Source organism: Fukomys damarensis, unplaced genomic scaffold (genome assembly GCF_012274545.1).
Source record: "Fukomys damarensis isolate Sample0158 unplaced genomic scaffold, DMR_v1.0_HiC HiC_scaffold_35, whole genome shotgun sequence".
Lineage (NCBI taxonomy): Eukaryota > Metazoa > Chordata > Mammalia > Rodentia > Bathyergidae > Fukomys > Fukomys damarensis.
This window is the reverse complement of record NW_022900947.1, coordinates 30760013-30782456: the sequence shown is the minus strand read 5'-3', so window position 1 is coordinate 30782456 and position 22444 is coordinate 30760013. Positions and strand designations below refer to the sequence as shown.

Here is a 22444-nt window from a genome sequence, read left to right as displayed (position 1 = left end):
AAAAAAAGGTTACAAAGTCGCCCCTTTCTCGCTGAACTTTGGTTTTCTGACCGATAGAGGCCGGTAGAGGACTGTGAAAGAAAAGTTGTCCCCCAGGATGGACTTCTCCGCGCAGCCCAAGCCTGCCACTGCCCTCTGTGGCGTCGTGAGTGCCGATGGGAAGATTGCTTACCCTCCCGGAGTGAAGGAGATCACCGACAAGATCACCACCGACGAAATGATCAAACGACTGAAGGTCAGTAAGCGTCTGGACACATGGTTCCTCCTGGAGGTCTTTCAGGTGCTTTCTTCTGTGATACTTGTTTTTTTCCTCCTGTCACTTCTAAAAAGTATTTCATTTTTTAGTTAATATCCTGTTTAATGGGAATACTGTTTCAAGTAGATTGCAACCTTAAATTAGGCTATTTGCAATTTTTTTAAGTTGTTGCGTTTTTCTTAAATCCAGAAGCTTATTTATGTATACCGTGTGGTTAAACTTTGACAGGAGGTACTGATTTTTCAAAATCCAGGCCTAAAATAAGATGATTAAATAAATTCAGGTTTGAGAAAGAGCACTGCAACTGTTTTCATAAGGCCTCGACTTAGTTAAACCTAAGTATGGTGGACCTACGGGGGAAGGGTGTAAGTTGGTGAGTTTTTTATTTTCCTTTGCGTGCGCACAGATGGTGGTCAGAGCCTTCCAAAAGAGCACCATTCTTATTGTGGGATGATCTTGAAGCAACGGTTCCTAATCAGGGCACCTTTGACTTCCAGGGGATGTTGGAGGCAATACCAGAGACACACAGTTTGGGTAGGTAAAGTACCAGAGACGTTGAATCCAGCTAAGTAGGCCTGTTGTAGCAGTGGGAATAGAGAGGAGGAATGATTGAAGTGTTTTAGAGTTAGAATCAGACTTGGTGGGAGGTGAAGCAAGCAAGGAAGATAGCAGTGCTTCTGCTTTGGATAGATTGATGAAATAAACGTATTTTTAGGAACTGATTTTTACACCTTTGCTTTTAGTATTTAACATGGTGACTAATGTATATATATACAATGTTGTGTTTTAAAGTATTCCTATACTTTCCAAAATTAATTAGATTTTGCAGTTTATTGCTTTTTTGGAAAGAATAAGACTGTTTCATTAAAACAGGGTTTTTCTGTTTGTTTTGTTGTGCTGGGTTTTAACCCAGGGTGAGTACATCCCCAGCCTAAAACAAATCTTGATATTAAAGATTATATATGAGTTGTGGTACTTAATGAATGCTCTTTAAAGTAATATTGCTTTGAGAATCTAAAAAATGTGAAATATAAAGCTATTAAATAAGGAACTTAATAGAGCTTTAATATGTAAGTTTTCAAGCTAAGAATATTGAAATCTTGAATTCTAGTAGTGAATAAATAATATGTGAAAAGTGGAGTTATGACTACATATACATGTACCACTTGGCAGTGGGTTGAGTATCAGAAGTACTATTAACTATAAATTGACATATAACAGTCTAGGTTGAGCATTAGGTTAGACATCTGTTGTGAGTTCTCTTTGAAAATTAAAACTGATATTTAACTGATTTGAATGTCCTACTGCCAAAATTTCACTGTTCTTTTGATTGCATATTCCTTTTGATTGCATATTACCTTTTCTGTATGTTTTGATTGTATAGCATTTAGAAATCACTACTAAGTTAAAATATTACTGTATCATTGGTAATGTGAGGGTGTGTGTGTGTGTGTGTGTGTGTGGTGCCAGGACTGTGTGCTAAGCATGCATTCTTCTACTGAGCCACATGCTTAGTCCTTTTTTTAACATAGATTTTTAATAATATTTAAACATTTTTTACGCCCCTCACACACACTCCCAGATCCAGATCCAGTGGTGCTCTACCACTAAATTACAATCCTTAGCTATTCACAGTTTTGTTTTCAGGTTTGTTCTCCCCTTTGTAGTTTTTGAGACAAAATCTTGCTAAGTTCCCTACCCTAGCCTTAAACTTGTGATCCTCCTGCTTCAGCCTCCTGAGTGGTTAGGATCACAGGCTTTTGCTAGACTCTTGCCTATCCTTCTCTGGAACTTGATATTTCTGATGTTTTGTTTCTGTTTTTGTTTTTTGAGGCAAATAAGTGAACATGTATTATGTACGACAGGAGGAAGTCACAGTGACAGAGTGGCGATAGGGGGTACCACATTCAATTTGGGGGTGTCAGGAGAGGGCCCATGAAGAAATGGCATCTGCTCTGCCAGCCAGGGCCCTCAGGATGTTTTTGTTTTTTTGAGACAGTGTCTTGATATATAGTTTAGGCTGTCCTCCAACTCATGCCAGTCCTCCTGCCTCCTGTGCTGGGATTACAGGTGTGAGCCACCATGCCGATCTTGATATATTTTTATATTTGAAACTGAAAGATAATTTGAAAACATTTTGAATTGCAAGTGGAACTTTTACTAGGGTTGCACCCCAGAGATAATGAAATAAATATTTAGGATTTAGAACTAAAAAGTAGTTTAGAGATTGTTATTGTTCAGATCTACATTGTCTCCCAAAAGCCTTTTTTGTTTTTTGTTTTTGTGGTTTTTTTTTTTGTTTCTTTGTTTGTTTGTTTTTTTTTGGAACTGGGGATCAAACTCAGGACTTTGTGCTTGCCAGGCAGGTGGTGGAAGCACTGAACTAAATCCCCGTTTCTCCCCAAAAGCCTTTTTTGTGTTCAGAGGTGGGGTTTTTAAAAGGTGATTGGATCCTCTCTGTTAATGAGTTCAGGTGAATGTGCTGTCAGGCGGGACCTGGTTAGAGTTGGGTTACTGGGGTTGTGACCTGGAAGGATTTGTTCCCTTCCCTGGCTCCTGGCTTTGTTTTCTGCTTCCTGGCCTCCATGATGTGAGCAGTTTTCCTCCTGGCCAGGCCTTTCAGGCCTGGGGGTGTGGTGTCACTGAGTGGCAGAATGCTTGCTTAGCACACAAGAGGCTTTGGGTTTGATTCCCCAGCACCACAGACAATGACAATAAAACATGAACAGTTGTACCAGTTCTGTTAAGGGCTTCTACCTATAGTTAGCTGTATTCTAGATCAAGCACTTCTGAATGTGCCACATATTTTTTCTTTTGCTACTTTGGGAGGTGTAATCTGGCCTGTTTGAAAGTTTAGTAGGAATTAGGATATGGTGGGCTTGGTTTAAGGTGGGATATTTCCTATTTCTCATCAAATCTAGGTTGGAGATGGAAAGACGAGGAGTAAGAAGCCCACAAATACTTTACCTTCCTTCCAAAAGGACTGCAGAAAATATTTTTTTACTTCCATAAATGATTTTATTTATCCCTGACTATCATGTAGCATAATTTTACAAGTAATTATGTAATTTCAAGTCTAAAAAAATCTGTTCAAATACTTTAACATTTGTATTAATGCAAATGCTTCTAAATTTTTTTTTTTTTCAGATGGTCTCACTAGGTAGTTCAGGCTGACCTTGAACTTACTATGTGACCTAGACTAGCTTTGACTTCACGGTGATCCTCCTGCCTCAGCCTCCCAAGTACTGGGATTACAGGCTGCACCACCATTCTTGGCTGTACTAAGAACTTTTAAAAATTAAATGGAGCAGCATACCTCTCATACACTTCCCTCTAGGCTCATTGTCATTTAATTCTTTTTTGTTTGTTTATGTTTGTTTGTTGTTTTTGTTTGTTTGACACAGTCTCATAGTGTAGTTTACCTCCACCTTGAACTCAGCCTCCCAACTCTGACATTAATTACATTCACATTGTTATGTAACCATCACCACCAATCTATCTCCAGAACTTTTTCATCTTCTCAGTGGAAACTGGATTATGCACTAATTCCCCAGTCTCATCTTCAACCTGCCTCAAGAACCACCATTCTACTTTCGCTGAATTTTTTCTCTCTGCCATATAAGTGACATCATGAGACATGTACGTGAAATTCTATACCTTTTTTTTTCCCCTTCTTGTGACTGGCTTATTTCACTTAGCATAATGTCTTCAAGGTTCATCCATATTGTAGCATGTATCAGAAGTTCCTTTCTAAGACTAATATTCCATTGTATGTATATACCATTTTGTTTCTTCATTCATCCCTCATTGGATACTTTTATCTATTTTGAACAATGTTTGCTTTTTTTGTTTTTCTTTCTTTGGTATCAGGAATTAAACTTGGGACCTCAAGCTTGCTAGGCAACTACTGTACTGCTGAACTACATCCCCAGCCAGCAATGTTTCTTACCTCTCATTTTTTGGGTCATGAATTCAGACATGGTTTAGCTTGCATCTGCTCTTTGTGGGTGCTATTCAATTGGTGATTAGGTTGGTGTGGAGTTTGAGTGTCCAGCCTTTCAGCTTACACAGGCTATATTGAACGAAGAGGAATTGTCTTGGGTTACTTATAAAATAGTATAGTATAACATAAAAGAAGGCATGGTAGTACATAGTTATAATCCTGGTGCTCTGGGAGGCTGAGGTAGGAGGATCACAAGTTCTAGCCCAGCTTGGGCAACTTAAGTGATTTATCAATATCCTCTGCTGGGCGGGGGATTTAGCTCAGTGGTGCTGCCACCTGCCTTAACAAGCTCAAGGTCCTGAGTTTGATCCCAGGTACCAAAAAAAAAAAAAAAAGACCCTGTGTCAAAATAAAACAAAAAAGAATGTGGGAATGTAGTTTAGTGCAGAAACCCTAGGTTCAATCCCTAATATGCATCCTCCCTCAAACCCCACTGTGTGTGTGTGTGTGTGTGTGTGTGTGTGTGTGTGTGTGTGTGTGTGTGTGTGTATATATAATAACAACAAAACTTTTTAGAGGCCAGGGATTTAGCTCTGGTGCTTTGCCTGCCTGGCAAGCGCAAGGTCCTGAGTTCAATTCCTGATGCTGGGGGAAAAAGGAAAAAAGAACAAATCTTTTCATTCAAGTATATTTTTATTACAGTGTTTCAAAAGAGAGCAGCATAAAGATAATACTAATGGAACATTTTAGCTTGTTTTTGAGAAACTAATGCATTAATGTCTGGTTCAATAAAAGTTGTAATTTTTAGTTTTGGGTTTTTTGTTGTTGTTGTTGTTTCTTTTTTCTTTTTTGCAGTACTGGAGATCGAACTCAGGACCTTGTGCTTGCCAGGCAGGCACAGTGCCACTGAGCTAAATTCCTGGCCCTGTTTAATAGTTGTATCTTTGATCCACTTGATTTTAGTTTTAGTGCATGGTGGAAGATGTGGATGTAGTTTTAATCTTCTGCATGTGGAAAGCCAGCTTTTCCAGCACCATTTATTAAAGAGGCTTTCTTCCAGTGAAGATGTTTGGCTCCTTTGTCAAAGATAAGGTGGCTGGGCAGGGGATTTAGCTCAGTGGTTACTCACCTGCCTTGCAAGAGCACGAACCCGAGTTTGATCCCCAGTACCAAAAAAAAGAAAGAAAAAAAAAAAAGAAAAAAAGGTGGCTGAATATGTCTGGAGTTTTTGCATTTTCCAATCTGTTCCATTGATCCTCAGGTCTGGTGGGGGTTCTTCGTTTGTTTTGTTTTTTTTAGTTTTGCCAGTACCATGCTGTTTTTAATCACAGTAACTTTGTCATACCATTTCAAGTCAGGGATTATGATACTCCTGCCTTGCCTTTGTTGCCCAGAATTGCCTTTTTTATTCTAGGTCTTTTCAGGTTCCAAATGCATTTTAGGATTATTTTTCTAATTCTGTGAGTTATGATACTGGAATTTTGATCAGGATTGCATTAACTATGTGTAGCAATTTTGGAAGTGTGGCCATTTTCACCATATTAGTTTTTCCTGCCCAAGAACAAGGGATATTTTTCCATTTTCTGACATCCTCTTCCATCTCCTTTTTCAGAGTACCCCAGTTTTCAATGTAGAGGTCTTTTACTTCATTGATTTCCTAGGTATTTACATTTGGTTTACATTGATTTCCTAGGTATTTCTTTTTTTGATGGTATTGTGAAAGGGGTTGTTTCCCTAATTCCTCTTAGTGAATGTGTTATTCATTTACAGGAATGCTGTTGTTTTCTTTTGTTTTGGTACAAGGATCAAACTCAGGACCTTGTGCTTGGGAAGCAGGCATAGTACCAGTGACCTAAATCCCCAGCGGCTATTGATTTTTGAGTGTTGACTTTGTATCCAGCTAGTTCTTTTTTATTGTTCAAGATGTTACCAAGTTGCCAAATTGCCCAGACCAGCTTGCAGTTCCAGTCCTCTTACTTCAGCCTCCTAAATGCTGGCATTATAGGTGTGCACCATCAGGCCGGGTGAGATGTAATATTTTAAGAAAATTTTTTTAGGATGACATGTGTTTTTTAGTTCTGCTATTTTGTCTTTCTGAAGCATTCCCTAGGTATGCATGGAATTGGGCTGCATATGATCATTAAAAATAGATATGATTTCCCTGCAAATTAAGCATAGTGTCTTATTTATTTTAGTTTTGCTTTCTTAAGACAGGCTCTTACATAGTACAGACTGGCTTTGAACTTGCTATGTAGCCCAGGCTGGCCTTGAACTCCCAGGGATTTTCCTACCTCAGCCTCCTGCAATTACAGATGTGTTGCACCATTCCCAGCTAATCATACTGCCTCATTTTGTCTCAGCAAAAAAAAAAGTACCATCTGTCCATTTTTTGTTGAGTACTCTTCATCCATAATTTTTATTGGGTATTCTGTTTTGAGGTTAAAAAATAAATAAGCAACCATTTAATTTTCTGGTATCAGAAAATATGTAATTAAAACATCATGAGCAGAAACTATTTGATACATCTTTTGTGGGGGTTTTTTTGTTTTGTTTTGTTTTGTTTGGTACAGGGGATCAAACTCGGGACCTTGCATTTTCGAGGCAGGTGGTAGAACCACTGAGTTAAATCCCTGGCCTATTTGATACATCTTTGTTCTTCTTATACCATGGATGCTAGTAGAGTAACTTATTAAATTGGTTAGGAAATGACATAAGCCCAAGTTTAATAATTAAGAAAACTTAAATGTCTGCTTAATAACAGTAAAAGCCTTCATAAACATTCATGCATGTAGATAAGTTGAAAGATCATCAATAATCACTACGTTTTACTCATAAGTCCCACAAGTGCATGTAACTTCTGATATGTATGGGCTTCGATTCAACTGCTGTCTGGCTAGTGCAGTTCATACACTGATTGCACTGATGCACTCCCCTACACAGCTTTCCATTGTTGGTTATACAGTTTGTGCTCTGGCACCACACAATCGAGTCATGAAAACTATCTAAAAATCACATAATGTTAAGTTAGGGTCATTGTAGGGCCACATTACTACCTGTCCCATGCAACCCAAGGGGCAAGGATTAGACATGCCTAGTCTAGAGGATTTGTAATGGCTACACTTAAACACTGGTGACAACAATTGAGGCTATACTCAGCTGGCCCCTTTTCCATGTCAATAATGTAGTGGTAGCTCTATAGCAGAGTATTTGGACTCAGCTTCAAACCATTGAGGAAGTTGCCATTACTAAATTTAGAACTGGCAGTGTTACTTCTCCCTTACTCTGTTGGTTAAAGTAGTCATATCATAGCCTACCCTACATTCAGGGGGAGAAAAAAATTAATACTACCATTTCTTTTCTCTCAGGGCTAGGGGTCAAACTTAGGGTCTTAGCTGGGTATAGTGGTGCATTTCTGTAATCCCAGCACTCAGAAGGCTGAGGCAGCAATTCGAGGCCAGCCTGAACTAACTACAAAGCAAGACGCTGGCTCAAAAAACCAAGAGAATTAAAAAAAAAAAAATCTTAGGGTCTTGCACAAGGTAGACATGTGCACTGCCACTGAGGTATATATCCTCCATAGCCCCATCTTACCTTTCAGTGGAAGAAGGAAAGAATCTGTGGCCATCTTAAGCTGCCGGTGACATTCTCATGACAAGTCAGAATATACTAATTACCTTTATACTTTGTAGTTATACTTTGTAGTATGCTTTGTAGTTAAAAAAAAATTTTTTTTTTTAAAGACAGGGTCTCACTATGTAGTTCAGGCTGACCTCAAAGTCTCAGTGATCCTCCTGCTTCTGCCTCTCAAGTGCTGGCATTACAGGCATGCGCCACCGTGCATAGCTGTCATTATAAATTTGATACTTTTCAAAAAGTTTGCAGCCAATGTGGCCAGATTTGTAAAGTGTATTTTATTTTAGTTAGGTATTTATTTATTTTGTTTTTTTGAGGGAGGGTCTTGCTGTGTAGTTCAGACTGGCTTTGAACTCATTATGGAGTGCAGGCCGTCCTCCAAACTCTTGGTGATCCTCCTGCCTTGCCTCCTGAGTGCTGGGATTACAGAGATGTGCCGTCACATGCCCAGCATATAGAATTGTAAAATTTAAAACCTAAGAGAAATGTGAAGGAAACTTTTGTTTGTTTTCTTTTTGTGGGTTTTGTTTTGAGGAGTCTTTCCAGTTCCCTAGGCTGATCAGCTCCTGTGCTAAGCATCCAGGCCCTTGTACATAACAGGCAAGTGCTATATAACCACACTATGTCCCCAGCCCTGTGTGATGTTTGATACTTGTATACATTGTGCAAAGTTTATGTAAGAATTATTTTGGGGTGGGTACCAGGGATTGAATTTAGGACATTTCCCTTGTGAGGCAGGCATGGTGCCACTGAGCTAAATACCTAGCCCTGTAAGAATTCTTTTTAATATGCTGGTTTAGGGGAAAATTATGGTCTTAAAAGTTTTGCTCCTTTACCCAAGTTCTAAGCTGAACTTAATGACACACTCCTATGATCCCAGCACTCAGGAGGCTGAGGCTGGAGGATCACTTTCAGTTCGAAGCCACTCTGGGCTACATAGTGAATTCAAGGCCAACCTGAACTATGTAGCAAGACCTTGTCTCGAAAAACTGGGGGGAGGCAAGGTTCACATGTGAATAGTGATGAAAAAATATGGTGAATATTCTAAATTTTAAAAATTAAAACACTTTTTTCAGTCATATCTGTGTATTTGTCATTGTCATCCCCCCCCCTTATTGTCAGTGTCTTAATTTAAGTAATCCTTCCACTTTTGGGGGGCAATTGAGGCTTTCATGTCATGTATCTTATATATTCTGTATTCTGGTTTTGTCTTATTGCCACATGCTTAGACTCAATTAAACTTTTTTTGGCAAGCATATTAAATAGTATTCTGGGGCCCGGGGATTTAGCTCAGTGGCACTGTGCCTGCCTTGCAAGCACAAGGTCCTGAGTTCAATCTCTTACCATAAATAAATAAATAGTGTTCGGTACTTGCTGTATCTTATTGGGGGGGCGCATGTTGTTTTGTTCTGTTGATTATTCTAAGTTTGATTACTTGGTTACATTTGGTCAATTCTCTTCCTTAGGAAGATAAATTTCCCCTCTGCAGTTAATAAGTAGTGTTTGAGATGATAATTTGTGAGAATAACTTGTTTCAGAACAATTTTTTCTTAAGTATTTTAGCATCACTTGTTTATAAATGTTGCTTTTTTTAGAAAAAAATCTAACTTGGCTTTACATAAATTGACTGCCACCATTCTTTTCTTTTTGGTACTGGACATTGGACTCAGGATCTTGCTCATGTGAGGCAGGTGTGGTGCCACTAAGCTAAATCCCTGGCCTGACTGCCATTTTTGTATGAAGAAGATCCTGCCTTCTCCCATTTAAAAAATACTACTAATGGGGGCTGGGGATATTTAGCTCAGTGGTTCTGCTGCCTGCCTCAAAAGTGCAAGGTCCCGAGTTCGATTCCTGGTACCACAAAAAAAAATTACTCATGGATTGTTCATTTACTGCATTATATTTCTGTCATTCCTTTTAAGATTTAAATTGTCTCAAATGTATATTCTGGTCTGATGTCCTTTTCAAACACATAGTCTCCTTTTGACTGTCTGTGAGTCTTTGGGCACTTTGCTTTGTGGTATTATAAGGTATTTTGTTTTGTTTTGTTTTGTTTTTTGGTACCAGGGATCGAACTCGGGTCCTAGCGCTTGAGAGGTAGACAGCAGAACCACTGAGCTAAATCCCCAGCCCAGTATAAGGTATTTTTCACCTTGTACATTCTTTCCCAGGTTTGGATAAGTCTTTTTTTTTCGTTTGGTGATAAGGTCTCACTATGTAGTTCAGACTGACCTGAAACTCACAGGAATCCTGCCTCAGCTTCCCAAGTGCTAGGATTACAGTCATGCCACCACCACACCTTTTTAAAAACATGGCAATCCTTCTGCCTCAGCCTCCCAAATCCTGGGATTACAGACATATGCCAGGCTCTCTATATTTATATTTGTTGTTGACCCTTTTCATTTTCTCTGAAATATACAATCCTTAATGGTTTGCTTTTTTTTTTGTTTTTGTTTTTGTTTTTGTTTTTTTGGAGACAGGGTCTCACTATGTAGTTGAGACTGACCTGGAACTCACTATGTAGCCCAGGCTGGTCTCAAGTCACAGTGATCCTAGTGCCTCAGCCTCTAGAGTGCTGGGATTACAGGCTTGTGCCACCACACCCAGCTAGGGTTTGGTTTGGTTTGTTTTGTTGGGGCCCTTGCGCTCCATGTAGGTGGTAGAACCATTGAGCTAAATCCCCAGCCCGCCTTAATTCCTTTTTGCAAAAGTTCTGTCTGTTTTCTAATATTTTTTATTTTCTATAATCCATTTATATTTTGAGTTTCTAATACAAGAGAAATAGTGCAATATTTAAGCTTTTGTGTCTGATTTATTTCACTTAACATTCTTAAGGTGCATCCATTTTCCTACAGGTATCTCAGGTTTATTCTTCATTATGGCAGAGTGGTACTCCCTTGTATATAAATACTATGTTTTGTTTATCCATTCATCTGTTGATGGATAATCAAGTAACTTTCAAGATTTAGTTATTATGGGCTAGGGATTTAGCTCAGTGGCACCTTGTCTGCCTCCTAAGCACAAGGTCCTGAATTCAACCCTTGTAAGGGGGATGGGTTATAGTTATTATGAGTTTTATTGCTATAATCTTGGGTGTGGATGTATCACTATAATATGATATCTTTAACTGTTTCGGGAAGATAATTGGGAAGATAACCTAGAAGTGGAATAGTATGTTTGAATGTAATTTCTGTTTTTAGTTTTTTTGGTGAAATCTCCATAGTGGTTGTACTAGTTTACATTCCCACCAACAATGTAGAATGGTCCTTTCCCACACAGACTCACCAGCATTTGTTATTATTTGATTTTTTTCTTCTTTTTTTATTATTGTTGTTGTTGTTTGCTACTGGGGATTGAACTCGGGTCCTTGCGCTTATGAAGCTGGCGACAGAATCACTGAGCTAAATCCCTGTCCAGTTATTTGGAGCTAGCTGTGTTATTTCATAAAACTTTAATGACTTAAAATACTTATAAAAGGAAGTTTTGTTACTTATATATGTTAACTACTGTATATTATATATTTCATTTGTGGCCCAACACAGTCTTCTTTACTCAGTGCAAACCAGCTGTATCAGTCAGTGTTTATTAGCGAAGCAGATATAGCACAAGATATATAAGAATTTACAGAATTGGTAGAGCTGAATGAGGGAGAATTCATAGGATCTGGAGACCGAAGGATTTAGTCAAAGGTTGGAAGCTCAAGAGTCTGTATCAGGAAGCTGATGGGTCTGCAATAGAAGACTGAAGAGTCTGTGCGAAAAGGAAGGCTGAAGGATCCAAGCCGGAAGAGAGAGTCTGTACTGCAAGGCGGGAGATGACATCCAAGGCAAAGAGGGGAGCTTCTCCAAAGGAACAGAAGCGGTAGCATCCTTCCTCATTTCTCCCTCAGAAAATCTAGGCAACTGAGCAGCTGCCCTTGGTAGATCTCCTACACCCTAGGCTGTGGAATTGCTGAGTGGATTTAGCTAAGCCTCTTCAAACTTCTCAAGTTGACACAATCACTCAGCCATCACGCCAGGCAGGCCCAAAAGTTGGACGCCTTTGGTCTATACAATCTGTAGTGGTAATTCCCCTCTTGCATTCCTTATTGTCTTTTTAATGTTTAGCAAGGGGGTCTAACTTTTGGTTTTAAGTTTTTCTGTTGCTTGTTTTCTATTTCATTTTCTGTTCTTTGTTATTTCTTTTTAAATACTACTAAGAGTTTTCTAACAGGGTTTCTCTACTGTAGTGCTGTTGACATTTTAGACCATTTAATTCTTTGGAGAGATGCCTTATCCCCATTGGTTAATAATAGCAGACCTCTATCCCTTAGTTGTAACAAATAAAAGTGTTTCCAGACATTGTCAGATGTCTCCAAAGGGGCAAAAATCACCCATGGGTGGAGAATCACTGTGCTGACATAGCTTTTTTTTTTTTTTTTTTTTTTGTGGGAGGTACTGGGGATCGAACTCTGGACCTTGTGCTTGTGAGGCAGGCGGCAGAACCACTAAGCTAAATCCCCAGCTCCTTCTTTTCTTTTTTGACATAGCTTTTTTTTTTTTTAATTTTTTTTTATTGCATTTTCGCAGTACACAATGATTACATTTATCATGGGAAGTTGGTAACACATTTTAATATCTTTTTGATCCTACCCATCCCAGTCCTCTCTGCTCCTTCCAACTCTTGGTCCCTTCCCATTTGCAAAAGCTCTAGCTCTTTTTTTTTTAATTCTTTTTTTCATTCCCGTCCTTCCCTGTCTCCCCCCCATCTCTTCTTTCCCCTTCCATTTGAAAAAGATCTCCCTACTTTTTAAAGCTACATATTTATTTCTTTTGAAGTACTATCTTATGCCTCACTATTTTTAGGGTATTTTCATTACCATTTAGTTTGAAACATTTTTCATTTTGTGATTTCTTCTTTGACTTATCAGTTATCAAGAAGCATGATATAAATTCCAAATACTTGGAATATTTGTAACTATTTGACTAATGACCTGTAATTTAATTTCACTGTGGCCAGAAAATATACTGTGTTGAGATTCCTATCTTGTGAATCTGTTAACATTTGGTGTTTTGTACCAGCACATGTTGTCTTGTGAAACACACCTTTTACACCTGAAGATAATATGTATTTTGCTGTTTTGGGTTGTAGTGTTGTGTTCAGTTAGTGTCATTTAGGTCAGGAGACTGAGATTGTTATCTTTACTGCTTTTTTAATTTCTTTTCCTGAGAGGAAGTGATAAAGCTTCAAACTGTAATTGTGTAATTATCAGTTTTCCCCTTTAATTCTGTGAATTTTTGTTATATTTTGAAACTTTTATTAGGCACGTACATAGTATGATTGTTAGACCTTTCTTATAAATTGACCTTTGATAAAATGTTCTTCATAATTTAAGCTGTTCCCCTTTTATGTTTCTGTCCATTGAAAGTTTTTCCGCACTTTTAACCTACGCATGTCTTTAAAATATATTGAGGGCTGGGGACTTAGCTCAGTGGTTCTGCTGCCTGCCTTGCAAGCACAAGGACTTGAGTTATTTGAAATTTTTCTGTTCATTTTATTTTTTATTCTATTTTGCCCTTTTGTGTGCGTGCGTGTGTGTGTGTGTGTGTGTGGTACCAGGGATCTAACTCAGGACCTTGCACTTAAAATGGAGGTGCAGTGCCACTGAGCTAAATCCCTTTCCCCTAGTTTGCCTTTTAATTTGCTTTTTTTCTTTAGAATTTTATTTTAATTGTCTGTTGGCTTTGTAGGCATACCTCTTTACTTGTGTGTATTTGTCTTCATCTGTTTTGCACTAGGGATTACAATACATATCTTGACCCTAAGAGTGTAAAGTCTTAGACTTATTTTTGTGTGATTTTATGTAAAATGTAAAAAACTTCTGCCAGTATGAGTTGATATTCCTGCCCCTGACCTTTATACTATATTTTCTATGAATTATATAAATTATAAATCCCATATTTATTCATTCAGTCATTCACTTATTAAAGACAGGATCTCGCTTTGTAGTTCAAACTGGCCCTGAACTCACTGTGTAGCCCAGACTAGCATCAAATTCATGGTGATTCTTCTGCTTCAGCCTCCTATAGTTGGGGCTATAGGTATATGCCACTATACCTGGCAAATCCCAAATTTAAACAGTAATGTGTGTTTTAAATAAATTTCTGGAGAAAAGCCTTACATATTTATACATATAGTAATTTTTTCTTATGCTTTTTTTTGAGACAGGGTCTTGTAGTTCAAGCTGGCCTTGAAGCCAGCTTTCAGGCAGCATTCCTTCTGCCTCAGCCTCCCAAGTGCTGGAGTTACAGATATACGCCACTACACATAGCATTTATGTTTTTCATCCTTTCCGAAGCATGATATATTCCACCTGATACCATCCCCTCAGCCTGTAGAACTTCCTTTTAACATTTCTTTAATGAGTATGTAAAATTCTGAATTGACAGGTTTCCCTGCTGAAATTGACAGTTTCCCTGCTATGTGCATTATTTTGTACTTTATATACGTGTTGAAAATTTTAAGAAACCTCACTGGTTTTTTATCACTAGTGATTTGAGAAACAATGCCTAGACTATATGCTGAGTTCCAGACATAGTCCCTCCTGCCCTTATTTCATACCAGCATGAAGTAATTGGGATCATCCAACTCAGCCATTACAATAAAATCCTTTTCCAGCTATAGCTGAAAGGCCGTAAACAAGCCAGAATGATTGAGTGACAATCTCAGTTTCGGTTTGTAGAACCATTATTTCTTCTACCATTGTGTCCTATGAAAACTAAAACCTGTAATCTATCTAAACGTTTTAGGGATGGAAACAGTACTTTTCTTTGTTTAAGATATTAGGCCTAGTAGTGGAAGGGGACACAGTGATTTCCACCCTCCTCTTTCCAGACTTATGCTAAGTGGCTTACTTACCTGGTCTCTAGTTCAGAGCATATATGGCATCCTATAAAAATAAAAGTTCAGTCTTTCAGGAAATTGTCCATCCACTGATACTCTAACAGTAAGCCATTCCACTGTACTACTAAGATGGCGATTACTGAATTAGGTAGGGCAGACCACTGATGGCGAATCTGTGACATGTGCCCCAGCAGGCTGTTTGTTATCATTGAAAGTGCCAGATGGTTCTCCATCACTGATGCAGACCAAAGCATTCCAAGAGCTTGAGGTGATTGCCAAAAAATGGTTGTCAGTTAATATTGTGTGATGATTAATATTGTGTGATGATTGTGTGATGAGGGGTCCTTGTGCTTGCAAGGCAGGCAGAACCACTAAGTAAACCACTGGCCCTTGTGATGATTTTTAATACTTGGAAATTATTTTTACCTGTCAAAAGAACTCCTGTAAATACCTTTTTTTTTTCTTTTGGTACTGGGGATTGAACTCGGGTCTTTGCACTTGTGAGGCAGGTGGCAGCACCACTGAGCTAAATCCCTGGCCCTGTAGATAACTTTTAATAAAAAATTTTCATATCATTATTTTAAATATGTGAAGGAAAATAAAATAATTGGTTTATTCTTAAAAGTGTTCTCATTCAGAGTTAGACCCTTGGCTGGGTATTTAGCTCAGCGGTTCGGTGGTCTGCCTTGCAAGCGCAAGGACCTGAGTTTGATCCCCAGTACCACAAAAAAACAAACAGAGTTAGACCCTTTTTTTCCTTAGTTATTGATGTTTGTGTCTTTCACAGTGTTATCATCAAAAGTGTTCATGATGCAAAACCAGGCGTGGTGGTATATACCTGTAATTGGGAGGCTTGGGTAGGAGGATCACTGCAACTTCAAGGCCAGCCTGTACTACATTGTGTAAAGAAACCCTATCTCAGAAAATCAGCAAACAGGAAAGTGTTAATGATGCAGACTTTCCTTAAAATCTCCACTATTGTTCCTGAGATATTCTTCCAAGTCAGTAACACTTAATGCTGCATAATTTGGTGAATGCTTTCTAGATAGTATCAGACATCATCAACACAGGGATTTCAAAGTAAAGTTTATACAAGTGCAAGCAGCAGTGTTTTTTTGTTGTTGTTGTTTTTTAATTTTTTGGGTGCCTGGGATTGAACTTGGGACCTTGTGTTTGTGAGGCAGGTGGCAGCATCACTGAGCTAAATCTCCAGCACCCAACACCAGTTTTCTTGTGTTTACTTCTGGTTGTCACTTAGTGTAATATCAGTTTCTTTTTTTTCTTTTCTTTTTTGGTACTCGGGATTGAACTCAGGACTTTGTGCTTGCAAAGCAGGCAGTGGCACCACTGAGTTAAATCCCTGGGCCAAGACCATTGATTTTTGAGATACATTTCAATTGCAGTAATGTGAAATCTGAGCTTTAGTATTGGTGAAGTGTGCTAAATTTTATTCATAAAATGCTCATGTACTAGAGAGTAGATTAGGCACTTTTTGTTGTTTATTTGTTAACATCTCGATCTTTATAAAATTATATGTCTCAATCTTTATAAAATTATATTTTTGGGGACCAGGGATTTTAGCTCAGTGGTTCTGGCACCTGCCTCGCAAGCACAAGGACCTGAGTTTGATCCCCAGTACCAAAAAAAAAAAAAGGATTATATTTTTGGTGTTTATTTTACAACCACAAGAGGCTAAGTAATTTATTTGGGTCACTTATCCACTAAGAGGAGAAACAATTTATACCCATGGCCTGAATAAATTCATAATTTAACTTTGTCCTTCTGTGTTGTAAAGAGGGAGTTAATTTCAGACATTTGGGCAGAATGATTATATACTCCACACACAGCTCTTTTGCTGGGTGGGAGATTAAGCCAGTCGAAATCACTCAGAATTAGAGATTGAAAATAAAGAATAACCAATATCCAGAGTGGTGGTAAGTGTTGTATTGTTAGAGTATGATTAAAATGGCTACAGAGCAAGCCAATGGGCATTTAAGGCAAGAGGAAGCAGCTATATAATATATTTAGAATTCATATGGAAGGCAGAAAAGTAGATGCAGTGAAGACCAGGAAAGAGAAGAGGAGTTGGGAGGTAGAAAAAGGAAATTCTATACCTAAGGGATACTGGAAATGAAAGATTCTAAGTGAGGAGGCTCCAGATACAACTGAAGCAGGATATGGCCAGGGATTTAGCTCAGTGGTGCTGCCATCTGCCTCGCAGGTGTAAGGTCCCAAGTTCAATCCCCATACCAAAAAACAAACAAAAAAACTGAAGCAGGATAATGATGAAAACATTGATGAGATAAATTAATGAGAGCTATTTTTAGTAATTAATGCAGTGTCACAGGTATGAACTCAGTCATTCTATAAGTTGAGGCATTGAGGCATATAGTCATACTATGAATGAGGAACTATAAAGCTAGGATATTAATTGGGTCTTTGATCTAGAGTGGATTGCAAATTGTAATTAGTTTGGGAACTCAATTTAGAATCTGAAGGTTTATGTCTAAATCCCAGAGTTACTACTAAGCAACAGTATGACCTGTATAAAATCTCTTCCCCAGACTTTACTTTTTTCTTTTGTAGAAAACAATTATATTCACCTTCCTTCCCTCCCTTTCTCACCTTCTCTATCCCCACAACCTCTTCGTCCTGCTCTTTATTTATATTCTATATTCTACATTACAAGCTTTTGGGGGGAGGGACTACCGAGGATTGAACTTGTGCTTGTGAGGCAGGTGTGGTCCCACTGAGCTAATTCCCCAGTCCCTGTTACTGTTTTTTAAACCTAGGCCTTAATTTTTTAGTCACAGTGCTGATAAGTCCCTTGCGCTTTTCACTTTATAAAAGGAATTCATGCTGCCTTCCTTGCCTTTGAGATTTTGCAATCTCCCTTAGTTTCCCTAGGTAACAGTTTCTGTTCTGGTTTTTCCCAGAACATGAGAGTGTGCTAAGGCTAGATTGTCTGCTGTGTGTACGGCCTATGTTCAGTTCCAAGCCCTGGGAGGTTTAAAAAGGACTCATTGGGATGAGTGATATAGGCTCTGAAAGTTAGTTTCTATTGGTTACATAGGGTCATGTTTAGCTTGGTTAGATTTTTCTTGTTTACCTTGTCTAGGACAGTGTTATTCCTATTATACTTGAAGGTGGCTTATAGAATGTGATTTGGTTAATTTAACCTTTCTCATGACCTTCAAAGGACTTTAATATTTAAAATATTTTAATAAAAATTACACGTTAGATTGCTTCAGTTTATCCTTATTCATCTAGCATTTTGTTTTGTTTTGTTTTGTTTCTTTGGATTTTTGAGACAGGGTCTCACCGTGTAGTTCAGGCTGGCCTCAATTCATGGTGATCCTCCTGCCTCAGCCTCCTAAATGCTGAGATTACAGTTGTGTGCCACCATGCCCTGCTAAATTTTATTTTATAAAAAAAAAAGGCTTTATAATTTACATACTATATGATTCATCCATTGAAAGTATACAGTCATTTTATTCTGTTTTGGTTACTTTGAGTGTTTTTGTTTTTGTTTTGGTACCAGGGATCAAACTCAGGACCTTGCACTTAGGAGGTATGCTGCAGCACCACTGAGCTAAATCCTCGGCCCTTTATTTTATTTTATTTATTTTTTAATTTTTTAGGTATTCATTTATTTTTTTTTGAGACAGGGTCTAACTTATGTAGTGAGACTGACTTGGAACTCACTGTGTAGCCCAGATTGGTCTCAAATTCACAGTGATCCTTCTGCCTCAGCTTCCCAAGTGCTGAGGTTACAGGCATACACCACCATGCCCAGCAATAAGTAAAGTTCCTTCTTCAATCTTTATTTTTGTTGTTTTGTTTTGGTACCAGGGATGAACTGGGACCTTGTGCCTGCCAGGCAGGCTGCAGAACCACTGAACTAAATCCCCCGCCCCCTTTATTTTTGTTGAAACAGGGTCTCTTTATGTAGCTTAGGCTGGCGATCCCTTCTGCCTCAGCCCCTAAAGTGCTAGTGTTACAGGTGTACACCATGTAGTCATTTTTAATATATTTATACATAAATATTATCATTTCCACAGTCAATTTTAGACAGTTTCGTCACCTCAAAAAGAAACCTCCAGGGCCTGGGATTTAGCTCAGTAGTTCCACTGCCTGCCTCACAAGCGCAAGGACCCAAGCTCAATCCCTGGTAGGAAAGAAAGAAAGGTGGGGGGAGGGAGAGAGAGAGAGGCTTTTTTGTTGTTGATGTTGTTACTGGGGATCTAACTTGGGACCTTGCAGTTGTGTAGCAGGCGACTGGACGATGGAACTACTGAGATAAATCCCTGGCCCCTGGCTTATTTTATTTAGTTAATGTTTTCAAGATTTATTTTTTTCAAAGTTTATTTATTTTATAGTTTCTATCCCCTTACCACCCAGGGATTGAACGCAGGTCCTTGGGCTTGACAGGCAGGCACTAGGACCACTGAGCTAAATCCCCGGCCCACTTTATTACTTTTTTTATGGCCAAGTATTTCACTATAGCAGAAGAGCACTGTATTTTATTTATTCATTTCTCCATTGATAAAAATTTGAGTTGATTTCACATTTTGGATACTAAATGCAGCTGTAAATATTCATGTACCAGGTTCTACTAGACATATTTCCTTTTCTTTTGCCTGTAAGAGTAGAATTGCTAGCTGGATGTGGTGGCACATACCTATAACGAGGCAGGGGTATCACCATGATTTTGAGGTCAGTCTGGGCTTACAGAGTAAGTTCAAAGCCATCTTGAACTATATATATATATATATGTATGTATATGTATATAGCAAGACCTTGTCTCAAAAAAAGAATTGCTGGGTCATGTGGCAACTCTATGTTTATCACCTGTGGTCTGTATAAGGCTTCTAATTTATATTGTCAACCTTTGTGTTTGACCTTTTGATTCTTAACTTTGTGAGTGGGAAGTGGCATCTTGAGATTTCAACTTGCTTTTTCTAGATGAATAATGATGTTGGGAATATTTTTTATGTGTTTATTAGCCATTCATTTGTCTCCCTTGGAAAAGTGTCTATTTGTATTGTTGCCCATTTTTAATTGGATTTTTTCATTTTTTTTTATTGAGTTGTAAGAGTTGTTTATATATTCTGGATATAAGCCTCTTATTAGATAATACAATTTGCTAAATTTTTCCCATTCAGTTCTTTTCACTTGATTGATAAAAATCTAGTTTCTTTTGTGGCTTATACTTTTCATATCACAGCTAAAAAACCATTGCCTAAACCAAGGTCACAAAGATTTATGAACCCTTTTCCAACATCTGTATATATACTTTTTTTTGTGTAGTACCAGGGTTCAAACTCAGGACCTTGCACTTTGCAGGCAGGCGTGGTGCCATTGACCCACATCTCCAGTTTTTGTATATTTTTGTAGGGGACCTAATTTCAGTCTTTTACCTCTGGATATCCAGTTTTCTCCATATCATTTGTCGAAAAGGCTATTCTTTCCCTGTTGTCTTGACACACTTATTAAAACCATTTTCTGTTGATGTGTAAGGCATTACTAGATTTTCAATTCTATTATATTAAACATATATCTGGCCTTGTAGCAAACCAGTTTGAAAGGTTTTTTTTGTTTTTGTTTTTGTTGGTACCGGGGATCGAACTTGGTTCATTGCACTTGCAAGGCAGGTAGCAGAACCACTGAGCTAATTCCCCAGCATAGCATACCAGTTTAATTACTATTGCTTTGTAGTAAGTTTTGAAATGAGGAAAGATGAAACCTCCTACTTTGTTTTCCTGAGAATTGTTTTGGCCATTTTGAGTTTCTTGCAATTCCATGTGAGTTTTAGACTCAGCTTTTCAATTTCTGCAAAGAAATCAGCTCAGATTCTGATGAAGATTACATTGAATTTGTAGATTTTAAGAGTATTACCATCTTAACACTAAATCTTCCAAGATTTTAGTGCTTCTGAAGGTTTTAAAAAATATATTTTAGTAAAATTATTTTCTAAATATCTCTTTCAGATTGTCATGCCAAAACTGTAGAAGTACAGTTTTTGTATATTGATCTTGTGCACTACAACTGAGCTAAAATTATTTACTTGGTTAATAATTTTTGCTGAATTTCTTATTGTTTATATGCAAAATGTCATCTATCAATAAAGATAATTTTACCTTTTTTTCCAATCTGAATATTTTTTATTATTTTTAAAAAATATTTTGATACATTTTAGATATACAATACAGTTTCATTCATCATGGGATCTTGTACCTTACATGACATATCTTGGTTCTTATTTTTTCCCCATTTCCATAGACTCCCCCCTCCACCCTACTTAGAAAGACTTTGTTTCCATTTTTTTCCTTTTCTCTTAGTTTTTCCTCTTGATACTTTTTCTAGCCTAAAAGTGGTGAGTGCAGAATCTTGTCTTGCTCCCAATCTTAAGAGGAAAATGTCCAGTCTTGCACCATTAAGTTTGATGTTGGCTGGCCATTCATTTAATGAGTGAATCACCAATTAAGTACATAGATTTTAAGGCTTAATTGCAGTTTCATTGTCTGTGTACTAAACAAGAGAAAGTTTTTAGTTTTTAAAAATTGTGTGTGAATAGAATTATACTATATTCATTGTATTGTGTCTTTTTCAATATTATGTTTCAGCTTTGTGAACTTTTATCTTTTAAAATTATTTTTATTGTATGGAACTCCATTGTACAACTTTACCCAGTTTTTTTCTCGGACATTCTTTGTAGTTTTTTGGCATTTATAGAGAACATTGTTGTGATCACCCTTGTCTCAGTATTCAGTTATACATGTACAAGCTGCTTGAGGGCACAGACATAGATGGAATTGTTATTGGGTATGCAGAGCTCTTGCTTAACAACACCAGTGGTTTGTATTGTATATTCCAATTAACAGCAAATGAGCATTCTTATTTTTTATGTGGATGTGCAAAAAACTTAATTTTTAACAGTGAGAACTCTAGTGCTCTTTTAGTTTATGTTCTTGCCCCTAAGGCAGTGACTTTTTAAAAAATTGCTTTATTTTGGTATAATTAAAATACAACAAAATGAAAATATTTTAAAATACTATTTGATATAATTATCTACCTGACACAGAACATCAAAGCTTTGCAATTTCTAAAGTGATAACATTCATTCTATATCATAAAATGATTATAGATACAGTTCTTTCACTGACTTTGTGGTACATTTTTTAACCTGAGGGAGTTATAAAAAGACCTCAAATTACAGTTGGTCTGTCAAAAGTAGAGGGATCTCCAAAGACTTGTGGCTGAGGTCTGAAGTAGACAAGATCTTATGAAGAACTTTGCCTTTTAAGCAAAGGCATGAAGTCTACATTAACTCCAGATAGTTAATTTCAACTGAATTGGATTGTAGGACACTCACCCATTTGGAGTCAGAGAATTCCTGAAAGGACATAATAGTTTAACAAATTTTGACACATGTATTCAGTCTTGACACTGTCACCACCATCATGATGTAAACCTATCTGGCACACTTAAAAGTTTCCACCTTTCCCTTTTAGTCCTTTTTGCTCTTTGTTTGTATCTGGCCACTTTATCTCAATATATTATTTATGCAGTTGCCATTATCAGATTTGGTTAATTGACAGGTTGTTTTTGTTTTTGGGGGTTTTTGTTGTTGTTGTTTTTGTACTGAGAATCAAACTCTGGACCTCGAGCTTACCAGGCGCTGTGCCACTGAGCTAAATCCCCAGCCCAGCAATTAGTATTCTTTTTTT

General features: G+C 37.7%; 1 protein-coding gene across 2 annotated transcripts in view; it reads left to right on the top strand.

Moving 5' to 3' along the window:
- The first annotated feature begins 31 nt into the window (after positions 1 to 31).
- Pds5a (PDS5 cohesin associated factor A) overlaps positions 32 to 22444 on the top strand; it is a 115112-nt gene continuing 92699 nt past the window's right edge. For both annotated transcript variants that reach the window (XM_010625121.3, XM_010625120.3), the window contains exon 1: positions 32 to 235. In XM_010625121.3, the coding sequence (XP_010623423.1) occupies positions 98 to 235 (138 nt within the window). In that variant the 5' untranslated portion in view covers positions 32 to 97. The remainder of the gene's footprint in view (positions 236 to 22444) is intronic.